At 39.6% G+C, this 14,109-nt stretch overlaps 1 protein-coding gene across 1 annotated transcript; it reads right to left on the bottom strand.

Annotated features, from left to right (window-relative positions):
- Window positions 1-11,706: 11,706 nt before the first annotated feature.
- LOC139730745 (zinc finger Y-chromosomal protein 2-like) lies at window positions 11,707-12,870 on the bottom strand. The gene is made up of 2 exons (XM_071641607.1): window positions 12,538-12,870; window positions 11,707-11,979 (listed from the first exon to the last, which is right to left on the bottom strand). The coding sequence occupies exons 1-2, from the start codon at window positions 12,868-12,870 to the stop codon at window positions 11,707-11,709; spliced, it is 606 nt and encodes a 201-aa protein (XP_071497708.1).
- Window positions 12,871-14,109: the final 1,239 nt, after the last annotated feature.

Raw genomic sequence — 14,109 nt, 5'->3', positions numbered from 1 at the left:
ACAAGGCCCAAGAGATGCAACACATTAATCCCCGTGTTGTGTCTGTCGAACTCATGGACTGTGTTTACATAGTTTCGAACTCATGGACTGTGTGACTCCTGAACCTGTTCAGTTTTCAGTGTTGAACTCGTGGGCCGTATGACTCGTGGGTGTCGGTCTCGTGGGATGACCCCTTTAACCTATTACTCATTTGATTGCAAAATAATGTCGGTCGCTTCTCCACTTTCGGCATTGTCCTCCGTAGATCTAGAGGGCGTTGCCATCATCAATTCCCTATAGTACAAGAAAATGTCCTGTTTAAAACTCTGTTTTTTACACCTGTGTCGGCAAACTGTCCCGTCCCATTTCCAAGAGTTAAAGGCCTCGTCCACCACATTGTAGCACAGGGCTGTTTCCCCCTTATTTCTAACGTAACTCGAGGCAGTTTTTAATTCCACCCCCCCCCCCCTTTCCCTTAGTACAGTATTCAAACTATTCACACTCCATCTGGCGGGCCATATAGTAGTGTATTTGCATTGATTTGTGAAAAGTGATACTACAATTAATTTGTGATACTCGTTTAAGATGAAGATTAAAGATCAAATTTATTCATTAATTTATTCACTTAAAGTGACGTTCTGCTCATTGCCTCTATAGTTGGATGCAAGCCTATTAATACCACCGCGGGAAACATAAAATTCAAATCAAAACTCTTTTTCTAAAAGGTCATATGAGGCCAATTAGTTTGTTGATGTTGTGTGTTATCTTTTTTTATTTTTTTCTCTATTTTCAAAGAGCTGGCTTACGATTAAAGCTCACATCAGAACAGTTCACACGCTTCGTCACTTTGTCCTCTTTTAAGTTACATCCTTTAAAAAAAAGTTGAAGAGAGGGACCTATTTAAGTGGACATTTCTACGTATTGCTCATTTTCGTCGTCAAAAACGAACAAACAAACAAACAAACAGGTAAACTCACAAATCAAATAGATATGCAGTATCCTGATCTGTTTGAAAGCTGTGACAAGCTAAGGGAAGATGAACTATGGTTATGTGGGACATCTGTATGCATGATATAAAGTTAGGCGTGTATCCCAGAAATATAAGTCAATTCCAACACTCTCGATACACTATCCCAGATTAATCACTTATCATACTCTAGGGATCTTTACTCGGCTCAGGTCAGGGTAGTATAACATCTATATTGCTCGTAATAACTTCTTAGTATATGTTCTTCCCCCAAGAGCTATCTTGTTCTCTCAAATCGACTATAATCATTCACCAGCCTGTAGCCCCAAGAATGTAGGTCTCGGCATGAAAGCGGGAGTTAAATGATAACGAGAAAAATCCACTCGTTTCGATCCACAAGCTTGTCTGTGATTGCCGTTTAAATGGAACAGGTTTAGCCGACTTTCGCCTTTTTTTATTTATAATGTTTCGCTTTGGAAGTACATATTTTTCCTCCGCCATTTTCGGACTTTGCACACTTAGTCGGGTGACGGTCTCGTTTGCCTGCTAATGACATCAAAGGGTACTTGCCGCCGTTCTCACCCAATAAGCTGGCGGATCGGAATGATCAGGCAAGGGCTTTTCACGTAGCGACAATCAGCGTATTTTCATCCGGACAGGAATGGTAAATGGCGCCTCCCACGTTTCTTCGTCGGTGCGCAGATGAATGCGGACACATTCAGTTCATGATTTATTGCCGTCCATATGCTATTCATGATATACCGTGTATATAATGCAGGCGCATTACATATTGATTCGTAGTTTCATCAATGCATTCATTGAGGTCTGTTTAGTGCATTTATCAGCATAACGTGACTAACTACTATATGATCATTTCAGTATTCAGAGCTTAGATGCCGCCTCTTTTCCTCTTTTTATCCCTCTGCTCTCTCCCTCACTCATTCTGTGAGAGATACGTGACTATACAAAGTTTCCATCACACGATGAGATTGTTCGGTACCATGCCAAAGAGTTGAGAAACATATCGTCCGCTATAGCCTCTTCATACAAACCTGTGTGTTCCAGAAAAACCATACCTACATTGAGGCTTTCAAGCCTGTCTTGCTCCAGACGTGTGTGATGTGCATGTGGCGAGGAGTGGGGTGTGTGGGCTCTACAAAAAGCTATTTGAATATATTCTGAATACATGTGTACATGAGTTCTCGTATAGGTATAATGTGTTTGGGGTTTGTTTGGTCGGTTGTTGTTGTGGTTGTTGTTGTTGTGTTGTCGTCGTCGTCGTCGTCGTCGTCGTCGTTGTTGTTGTTAGTGGTGGTGGTGGTGGTGTTTTGGGGGTTTGTTTGTGCTTATGATGTGCGATTGTGTGATTGGGAGTGTGGTGAGTGTGGACTTAATTGAAGAATAATGGGGCAGTTTTTAGCTTGAAATAAAATAACAGTTTACAAGCTGTAACTGTATGACTGTAGCAGGAGAATCACGATCAGTCTGACCTAATGTTATTTTTACTACATTTCCTGGGTTTTTTTCCTGATATCAATCAGCATTTCATATTAATTGTAGAAACATCCTCGCACGGCTTTGTTTTAGCGTAGTTGAGGAGATTACTGAATTCCATCATTAAAAGGAATGTATATGAATTAAATAAAAATCAAATATGTATATACAACAATTATGGTATGTTTAGATGAATATAAAAAGAAAAATATAAGTAATGGACTTTGGTACAATGTGTAAATTATTCAAACAACTTTCTCTTCATTTGCTTCAACACAGATCTTGACTAAATTTTCTTCTATAACATGCCGTCAGACGAAGGCATTCTACATACTTTAGTTGTCTTATCTATAATAGAGTAAACTAAAAACTAGGGTTCAGTCCTAGGTCCACAATTAACGGAATTGCGAAAAACACTGCTACAGAATCATGATTATTTTCAATTTCACAAGATAAAGAATTTTAGTAAATGAAAAATATAACAAAGTGTAAGTATTCAATCGTAATCGTAGCTTTGACTGACATGAAAAAAGAGAAATTAAAGAAAAGAATATTCTGTCCAGCCGTGCATATACTCATACGTGAAATTGATATCACAATGATGAACAAAAGATACATGAATTCAATCTAAGATCACTCTCTACTGCTGATGATGATTGTACCGTGTGTATGGGGATCTTAACCCATCGAGGACTAGCGGATTGTGTTGAATAAAACCCATTTCCTGCCCGAGTATATCGGGAATAGTCTTCAACGGGTTAAGGGCAAATATAAATCTGGGGAGACCACAAAGGCGCCAAAACCAATGAAATACTCCAGCTTTATTTCACATGCCTGTCGTCTGCAATCGACTCCAACTCACGGTAAGTCTGTTAAAAATCTTGAAATGCCCACCTGTGTAGATAAGGGTCTAGACAATATCAAAAATATGGTATAGTTTTTGGTTGAGATGGAAGATGTTGGTTTTAACTTTTTGCGAGTTGATTAGAAACCGCTTTTGAAATATAACAGCGCATGCAATCTTAAAAGGAATTCGAAGTTTATTTGATGAAAATTGGTTTTAAAATGGGTGAGATATCAAAACAAAACAAAATATAACAAAGTGGTCCTAATAAAAGGTGGGTCACACCCTTTGTAAGGACGTCTTTGTTTTTGACGATTTTTTTTGGACAATTTTCATCAAAACTTTGAATTCCTTACAGAATTGTATACTCTTTCATATTCACTGTTTCATAAGAGGTTTCTCATTATCTCATAAAAAGGTTGGAAATTTGAAGCCCCATCTCAGCCAAAACTATGTACCATCCCTTTAAGCGTGGTAATGACCTACAAACTCTTTAATATGATGACGCAGCTACGTCCTATTTTTGCATATCTTTGTCTCGACGTAACGCCATTATATACACAGATTAATGGATTAAACAAGTATGATAAATAAACCTTTGAACAAACTGTATAGGATGTGGAAACAAAGATGGTAATTACGATGACGACAGTAGCATACGAGTATTAGTGGTAAATTTTATCACGATGATGATTCTATTAATGCTGATAATAATGATGAATTAGACTACTGATAATGATTATAATGAAGATATAAGAGAAACAGTGAACATTCAGCACTAACCTGTTTCATGATTGTTCACTTGCTTGTTTATTCTTTGGTTGCCGTAGGGGAAATGACACAATAAAAAGACATTTCCCTCAGGGTATATCTACTTGTGACGTAATGAAAACTAACTCTTGTCTCGCCTGACATTATGTGTGTTCTAAAGATTCTGTTCCTCCTATTCCTCAACCCGTCCCGCGATGATAAATCGACGCCGCTGTGATCTAGATATTTTATCTCCAGTTGAAAGCTTCATGTTTCCATTTCTCAGCTATAGGAAGACTAATCAATTTCTCATTCTAGTACTATATGACGTGAAAACTGCACCAACCAATTCGTTTATTTCCTTCTCTTTTCATACTCATATGCTTCCATCCCACCAAAACAACTGACCGTATACTGAGTGCGTCATGTACATCTTAACGATCTTGGCTGACGCGTGATAAATAGCAGCAAACGAGCATAAATAGCAAAGGACCGACAAATTAGGCTAGGGGTGTTACAGATGACTGAGAGTCAGCGCAGGACCGCATCATCAACCAGTTAGGCCTACCACCAGTTTTGTAGGTACAGGTTGATAGGTTTGGGTGTGGTCCTGGAAAGGATTAACACCTTGGTATCGTCTTTTACGAACAAGCGCGTATTTCCTTTTTCTACTTGTCACGAAGGGCTTTTGAAACGCCCTTCAAGAGGAGGTTCATAGAAACTCGCAATGTGCACCATCTTTAACATTATCACTCTCGCTTATATAGGCATGTCCTCGAGCTGGTATCGGGAGGAATTTAGCGACCCCCTTCTTAAGAGGATGTTAAGGATAAATCGCCATTAATCACCCCGTATACTCCGGCAGACAGTGGCGGTTCCTCTTGCTCGGGCGGTGATGATGATTCAAGCGGTTCGTTTGATGCAATTCCCGCGCTATAATGTGTTTGATTAGAATTAGCTTAGAAGCGATGGCAGCCGATCGCATCATCCCGCGCTTTCTGCAACTCGGAGGCACACTGATGCGAATGGAGGTAAGAGGAATGGAGAAAGAGAGGGAGAGGGGAAGAGAGAGAGAAGGGGAAAAGCACGAGGAAAAAAGGACCCGCCTTTGCTCGGCCAAGGGACCCTTAACGACATTGTCGCGAAAGAAGTGTGCTGGCTTATTGATGACATAATGACACAAACGGACGCCGCTTCGCGTAAAAGTGGGTCATTCCGATTCCCCCAAACGAGGCGCGAGGAACCATCACACAATCCCGCCCGAAGATCTGGGGACGAAAACGAAAGGCATTTGGGTCTTCAGACAAGCTTTGAGGTAAATCAAACAGCAGCGAGATGGAGGGAAATCTAAAGGCAGGCAAACTTACAAAAAACACATTGAAAGGAAAACAAAATGATTGGGAGGTTAGAGATTGGCTGAAATCCATCGCAATTGTAACTCGAGCAGGTATATTATCACAAGATTTAGAGCACGATCTCTGAAGATACGTCTCCCTTCTCACTTGGCCTCTTTCGTGTACAATGTGATCATCATTTTATCTTTGCCCATATAATGGATCCAATCGCTTCCATATATGGTGGCAGACTTTATCTTCTTCTTTTTTCGACGTGATAATGGCCTATATACATTGATGACATCAACAAGGCAATGTCTCTTAAAGGCGAGAAATAAATCTCACTGCCATAAACTTGACTTCCATCCATCAAAGTGTCACTGTAGTTCACTTCTTACAGAAACTTTTCAATCTCAGTCGCCCCCTCCCCCATCTCAGTCGCGTTACCCCCCCCCCCCCATCTCTCTCGCTCTCCTGTCACGCATTCCAGGGAAAAGAAAGCGATCAAACAAACAAACAAAGACTGTAATATATCTTTTCACGAAACGCATTTGATGAGTTTCGAAACTCGAATTCACAATTACTTGATCAAAGCTGCTGCCTCTTGACTATACATTGGTCTCCATAATATGATTAAGATTATTTACACGTTAAATCGGTTTTTAACTTCTTTAATATTCATCGACCTGTTTAGAAAGTAATGCATGGTCCCTATGTTTTGCAGAGTTCACATTAAATTTCTCTTTTTTTTTCTTGAATACTTGGACCGTATTTTTGTATATGACTGGAACTTGGTTTAACTTTGGAATGATTACCCCCCTCCCCCGTTTTTAATTCAGCTACCAGAATAGCACAGCTCATGAATATGAGGCAAAAACAAATTGATCAACAAATTGATAACAATTGTTATCTCTTTAATCAGGGTATAGGGGCTAAGAATTAAAGTAGGCCTGCACATCAGTTTTGTTCTGTCTTCGAATTGTCTTTGATAGGTAAAGTAAAATTTAACTAGAGAATCGCTCAGAGAGAGCAAGCCTCCACCAAGCTTTCGAAAACTAGACCAAGGAATGATGTCACAGCCTCGCATGTTTTTTGTTGACCTTCAAAAAAGCATACACTTAATATTCTTACAAAAATGATGAATATCACAGCTTTTCTTTTTTTTCGGTAAACCATTGTTGTGATCCAATAATCGAGCAATAATGACTTCTGTGAAAAGGGCTTGTAGTTTCGAAATAAGTTGGTTACAGTTCGTTATTCGGAAGGTCCGTTATTCCGAAGGATCGTTAATCCCAAAATTCATTAACGAAAAAAAAGGTTTGTTATTCCGAAGGTTCATTAATCCGAAAACAACAAAAGGTTCGTGATTCCGAAGGTTCGCTACACGCACCTTTTTCCTTTCTTTCTTTCTTTACTTTTTCTATTTTCGGATTAACGAACTTCATGAATTCTCGTATCTTGCTGAGTAAGGTGGATGACTGTAGACAATAATGATTGAAAACAACGGTGGTTATGCAAGTGATGATAGCATTACTAGAAGATGATTATGACCAAGATAATGTACTAATGATGATAAAAATGATATTTTTATCATTTCTTTTCTTCTAGTCTTAATCATTAATAAGGTTGTTACAATTAACGTTGTCATCAATATCATTATCATCATGTTTATAGCAATGCCATTGTAATGATGATTAAAGCAAACTAACAGACAAACGATGATTGCTATGATGTGGCTCTCTTTCCCCGAGATAGATCATGATTTTGGGTCTAAGGCAATTACCCCCTGGGCAATTACCTCGGACCGTTCCCCTGGCCCTAATCCTAATCCTAATCCTGAACCTAATCCTATGCCTAACCCAAACTCCTAACCCTAAACCTAACCCTAACCCTAACCCTAATCTTAACTCTTACCTTACCACTAGCCAGTATTTAGCCGGGGGTAATTGCCCTCTGGGGGTAATTGCCCGGATACGCATGATTTTGTTTTTATATCATAATTGAGAGGTGACTATTCCGTCCGGGTCAAGAAGGAGCATTCTTGGTAATATTATATCCTGTCCCTAGACGAATGAAGCGAGCAATGTGATGATTAGAGCTTATGTGCTTTTACTAGCTCAGAGGAGTCAGAGCACTCATCCTCACGTGGCTTTCCCGTGTCTGTAGTCAATGGATTAATTAAACACACCTTTTCCCCCCAATAGCATTTTTGTTCACTTCCATTCAAACAATTGAAAAAAAAAACACCGTTGAAATTTAATATTAACTCTATGTCGTAACAAAAAGAAAAAGTTCCTTTAATATGTATAGTATTTCCGCACTGTGAAATAAAAAAATTAACAAGGTAATGACTGAAAACACACATAATTTTGATTTTTTTTTCATTGAAACAAATGAAATGAAAATAGTATATACAGCAAAATTATCTACATAAAAAACGGAAGTATATTATACATAAAATTAGCAACCTATCAGAAAAATAATTCTCCCTTACTACCTTCCCTTTTGCCTACAATTTCTACCTTTATAACTATTCTACAGCTAAAAAACCCTCCATACTCACATCCCCCCTCCCTCTTTCAATCCGCCCATTGCCATAGGCAGACGTCTGCCATTCCTCCCCCCCCCCCCATCCCAAAGTCCGAACATCTCCATCCCCTCGCCCCAGTACACCAATAACCTCCTATCCTCTCCCTCCACATTTCACAAACACACACACACACACACACACACACATACACACACACACACACACACACACACACACACACACACACACACACACACACACACAATATGTATAGAATATAATGAAAAATATAAAGGATAGATTGGACCGGTATGACGATGCCGGATCTCCTCGTGACAGCTGCCAACCGGACGGCCTGGAGAACAACTTCTGCATCTTGATCATGTTCTCCAGCGCCCCCAGTGGTTATGGGTAGATTGATTGATTGATTGATTGATTGATTGATTGATTGATTGATTGATTGATTGATTGATCGATGGATGGATGGATGGATGGATGGATGGATGGACGGATTGATTGATTGGTTGATTGATTGATTGATTGATTGGTTGATTGATTGTATATATATATATATATATATATATATATATATATATATATATCATCAGGAATTCATTACTATACAAAAACAAGGATCACAAAGACTATCGAAAGGATTTTGCAAGAGTTGATTAAATATTTTCGCAATTTTTAATACAGGTAAGTAAGCATAATTTATTACATTAATCCTTTTTTTTTCAGTGCAAATGGAATTTTGAGAGTTGTCACAATATCATCACCGAAACATAATCATATAATCCTGGATTAAACGCAATGAGAGAGAAGCGTGAAGTATAAAACAAATAACGCACAGAAATCGATACGGAAGCCCTAAACGCGTTCATGTCAGTATGACGCATCCGACACTTATTCTGACGGTGAATGGAATTAAGACTGTACTTAAAGATTCGGATTTGGCATAGCAGAAGATTCCTCTTCACAAACACTGCATAGGGAGTGACCGCAGTTATTTCAAGTTTCCACTATATGTTAGAATAGATTTCTGTGTCTATATCCTTTATCTCACCTTCCCCTTTCTCCTATTCTTTTACATCCCTCAAACACTTGTAAAACATCTCTTCCGTGCTTTTAGAAACGGCATTCATTATGCAATGATTATTTCCTAGCAATTTTTTTTTTTCAAAGAATATCAGAGAAATTCACGTATCATTGTTGTGACTTTGGCCATATTATAAGCATTCAATCTAATCCTGCTGGCAAACTCATGGTTTGGTCTGAAGTCGAGTTTTTTTTGAATTTCATTCTGACGTACGATGAATTGAATCTTTATATTGCATTTTCTGTGCTAACGCTTGTAGTAAAGTGCAAGCGTAAGAAAACCTTCAATGTAACCAGTGAAAACAAACCTCAAAATATAGACAAATAAACCGCTGACATACTGATGAGTATACCGGGAAATATAGAGAACGGAGCGGCACAACAAGCAGATATAATGTGTACAGCTGCATTGGCGTGGCAAGAATATTTTCGAGATCTTTCTTTTTTGGTGTTTTCAAAAAATATTTAGCATCTTCGTGCTCACAAGAAAGTAATCATAAACAAACCATTATCATTTGATATGAACTAGACAACGTCTGTGCAAAAATGCATGTTATATGCTGGATATATCTAATATGAGAGGAATGTAATCAGGAGTCAGATGGGGGGGGGGGAGAGAAAATGGAAATATACGAGAGAATGGGAGAGAGAATGACTGGAGATGGAGGAGAGAGATAGTCCGAGAAAGAGAGCAGAAGGAAATAGAAGAATTAGGAGGAAAAACATACAAATTGAATATCAAACGTGTCTTGCGTATCTAACTACAGAAATAAAGATATTTGAATACTTTCAGCAGCATCTGGATATTGTCATTCGGACAAAAACAGATGAAGTGGTTACTACTTCTCTGAACATATTAATATCCATATGCACATCATGTATTTTGAATATGAAATATTAACAACATATTCCCCCTTTGTCACTGACTTTAACATATCGTATCGAATACAATGATCGTATGGGATGTTTCACAAAGATATCATTTATATTTCATTTGCATTTTATTCTCTTCCATTCTTACTAATCGGCTACAATTTGATAAACGTGATCTTTGAGCCACGCAAATCAACGCTGCAAGTATATACTGGTCTTGGTACATCGCAACAAATATCATTTTTTTTTCGTTTACTGTAATATGATTAATATTTGTATCTCCTGTACCTCTCTTTCCTATATTTCTACCCATACTTGTTTATAGTTTTTATCATAAACATTTATAGTCTTGAGGTGTATTACAATCAATTACATTTGTACATCTCTTTGTGTTAAATTCCGCTAAAAAGTAAGCCTTATCCAAACTATTGCGATCAACTTTGATTTTAAGAGTACAGTAAAACAAACAGTGAAGTGTGAGAGTAATTACATTTGCGAAGGTTCCGTCATTCGTATAAAACTCCAGCTGTATTAGATACTCTTCAGTAAACATGTGAGAGGAAAAAGTGTATCAACTTGTCAGGCTGGACTCGAACGAAGGATATCTTGTTTACAACTTAAGGGTCTTGTCAACAAAACCACACCATTACATATCATACCACTTCCTATAGAATTGCCATCATCGCCAATTTCAGTGAATATTGTTTGTTCTATAGGGACAGTAATTATTTTACTGACACTGAAGGCAGGTAGGTATAAAAAGTTAACATTATGACATTTCCATCTGCTTGTATCAAATTTTAGCTAGAGTTTGACATTGTCGGTGAATTCAAGATATTGCAGGACAAATTAACCGGTGAATATTCCTGTTTATTTGTGTTGGTAGTCACGGCATGTCAAAGGTTATCCAACCTTACTGAAAAAAGGAAATATTGTCGATCCACGAAAATTCAGACAATGTTATCTTCATCTGGATTATCACGCATTGTCATGGCATGATTTCTTCATCTGATGTTCTATCTACGTCACTCCTGTGAACATTAATTGATACTTGCATCACAAATCAGAGAACTTCGATTCTTAATTGCCGGTAAATCTTACTTCACTTCTTTTTAATATCTTTCACTACCTGCCGTACTATCACTCCTATGGTAAACGATATAATTTATCATCATCATTACTACTATTTATTTTATATCATTGTTAATGTGACAATGGTAATCATTATCGACCAAAATAGTACAAGCGATAGTAAGCATATTAGTACTCATTATTTTCATTGCACTCAGTGTTGTATTCTCATGAGCATTTTTCTCGTGACCTTTTTACTTTGACTGAAAATATCTTCAACGCTCCCATGTTTATGAGCACCTTTCTCTTCTTTCATCTTCTTGAAAAACTTAAAGAACACTGTTTTTTTTTTGCATAATGCACAATTTCTACTTACAGGGTTACTGAGTACCCTCATATGCATTTTCTGTTAATGAAGACGCCTACGTTGGTCACTCTTTTAATTTCAGTTTCAGACACTGAGTGGATACTCGGTAGGCTACACTAGGAGCTCTGATGTAACAGAATATGTGTTATAATGAGAATGTAAAAATAAAATGCCTTCGTCAAAATAGAACAAAGTCATTTGTTGTTCATCTTATTGTTAGCTACTGGTGTGACAAAGCATCTGATGCGAGGGAGAAAGTTGCCCGGTATGAAGGGCTTATCTACACTGCGTTCCTACTGCATATAAAACAATGTTAAAGTCCTCTTCATTCCATGGCCCGCTACCTACCTACAAAATAATATGTAAGAGCAACATACCGTGACAACGTTAACCATCGAATTATTTGTTTAAATGTTGGCAGTAGAGGGCATCACATTTGTGACTTATGAGTTCTTGTTCTGTCGACCACCGCAGACGACACACTCGACATCGAAATGGCGTGGCAATCATCCTCTTTTTCGACGGGAGTTTGGTGTCTTTGGAATAGTCTCCTCTGAATGACATAGAAGGTGGTTTCGACGATGACGGAGGAGACGGTGATCGAGAGTCTGACAGCGAGGAAGAGGGTGACGATGACGCCAAAGACGAATGGGAGTTAACGGACGGTGGGGACTTCGAGAGCGATGACGAATAAGACACATGGCTTATTGTCTCGGCTGACTTTACATCTTCTGACGAAAATTCCGCTGGGTTGTTGTCCTTTGCAGGGATCAACGGCACCGGCGAAACGGCTGGCGACATCGATGATGGTGATGATGACGATAATGATGGTGATGACGATGATGATGGTGATGACGATATGGATGATGATGATGTCGATGTCTGCCACGATGTTGTAAAGAATGGAGACGATGAGCCCATTAAAGGTAGGTTTAGATGGTACGGTATGAAGAGGGAATATTGACGGTTCACTTTCGTAGACGCCGTTGACTTAAAGTAAACTGGTGTCAGTGACATAAAGGATGATGGACTACGGGCAGGTGTCGGGGTATCACGGGGCGAACGGAACGGAGGGAAGTATGAGCTCGGTGAATAGCTCGGTCGTTTTGAAAAGGTTTCTTTTTTCAGGCTTAACTCTGTCGAGGATAATTCAGTGTCCTGCTGCTTCGGTCTTTTGTTGTCGTTTTCATGGCTGTCGCTTTCTCGACGCCAAATTGCCGAACTGTGTACGCGCATATGTCGCCCTAGGTTGCTTTTGTAACTCGTCGCGTAGTGACAGTACGCGCATTCAAACTCCTTGGCACCCGAATGAACACTCACGTGTCGCTTCAGCAAAGCTCTGCGACAGAAGACGCGCCCGCATTCCACGCATGTGTATCCGAAGAGATGTGCCTCGCGAACGTGGAATCGGAGCGCCGCCTTGGTCAGGAATTTTTCCCCGCAGCACTCCAAATTGCTGTCGGGACTGGCCCGGCTGTGCATGGTCTCTGCGTGCCGCCTCAGGTTTGTTCGTCGTGGTGTCGAATAGTTGCATTCTTCACATCGATACGTTTCTGATTTCATTTTGTTTTGGCGGTCGAAAAGGTGTCCGGAATCCAACAATGCTGCTCACTGCAAAAATCGCATCGACAAAGATAGAAGTTATGTCCGCACAATGTCAGTACGAATCGCTGAATGTCTTACAGTGAAAAAAAAAAACACATTGAAGAACTTGTCTCTTCTCGATAAAGGAAAATCAAATAGAAGGTTGAACAACGTTTTCTTGATCAGCAGCGTAGATTCATACAGCAGTGTCCAGGTAAGTGAGAAAGGTGTCTAGAAGCAAGGTGGCGAAAAAAAAAATGAAAACGAATATTCAGTTACACAATCAGAATTACTTTAGACCTTCTGCTAACAGATCATGGTAAACAGTCGTGGCTCATCAGAAGTGTTTCCGAATGGCATAACGGTGTTTCTCCACCAAATTGTACAAAAATCATCTTCCGTCGTTGTAGATTACACCAAAAGAATGGCCCTAGTGCAAAAATCGAGTTCTCTCGCAAAAGTTTTCTCCTAAACTCGTCGAATTGTGGCGGGAAAATCTTGTACTCTCACTTCTCCCATCACACGCCCAGTTGAAAGCAGAGCCCGACGAAGAATGATCGAAATGTTATGAAACTGCTACTGCTAGTATTCGTTCATCGCACATCCACATCGGTGTGACGTCACAGCATGACCTACCAATCGAGAAAACGAGCTCTTATACCACATCAATGATCAATCTGTTGCTGAAACAGTTAGATGCTGGCGTAGAAAGTATCATCCTCTTCAGAGGTCAATGACACGAGCCGAGGAGAGAGGCGGGAAGGCAGTCGAAAATACACCGGACTTCGAGACGGATTATCTGCGATCTAAAATCCGAGAAATGGAGAGGCCAAGACGGATGAGTGTTTGGATGAAGGGGACGATGGACGGGAGAGGGCGGAGGGATGAGAAGAAAGAGGGGGATGGGAGGAAGCGAGGGGGGGGGGGAGGGGGAGAGGGACACTTTAAAAGAGGCTGGGTTGGCCAAGATGCACACTTTGATTCTTCGTCTTTGATGATGATAACGGTGACGATGATGGAGATGTTGAAAATGAAATTCATGTAGGGGCGGATCTAGGAATTCCGTAAAGGGGAGGCGCCTTTGCAAAATTAAAGGGGGCGCAAGCACCCCCTCCCCCATTTTTTCTTATTTCTTTTGTTTTAAACAAAAATAAAGAGGGGGCGCGCGCCCTGTGCGACCACCTCTGGATCCGCCACTGTTCATGTGAGTAATTGGTT

The sequence above is a fragment of the Diadema antillarum genome, unplaced genomic scaffold (assembly GCF_040938485.1).
Source record: "Diadema antillarum isolate AM-2024a unplaced genomic scaffold, OU_Dant_1.0 seq00000333_RagTag, whole genome shotgun sequence".
Lineage (NCBI taxonomy): Eukaryota > Metazoa > Echinodermata > Echinoidea > Diadematoida > Diadematidae > Diadema > Diadema antillarum.
The sequence above is the reverse complement of the archived record's forward strand: the minus strand, read 5'-3'. Positions and strand labels throughout refer to the sequence as shown.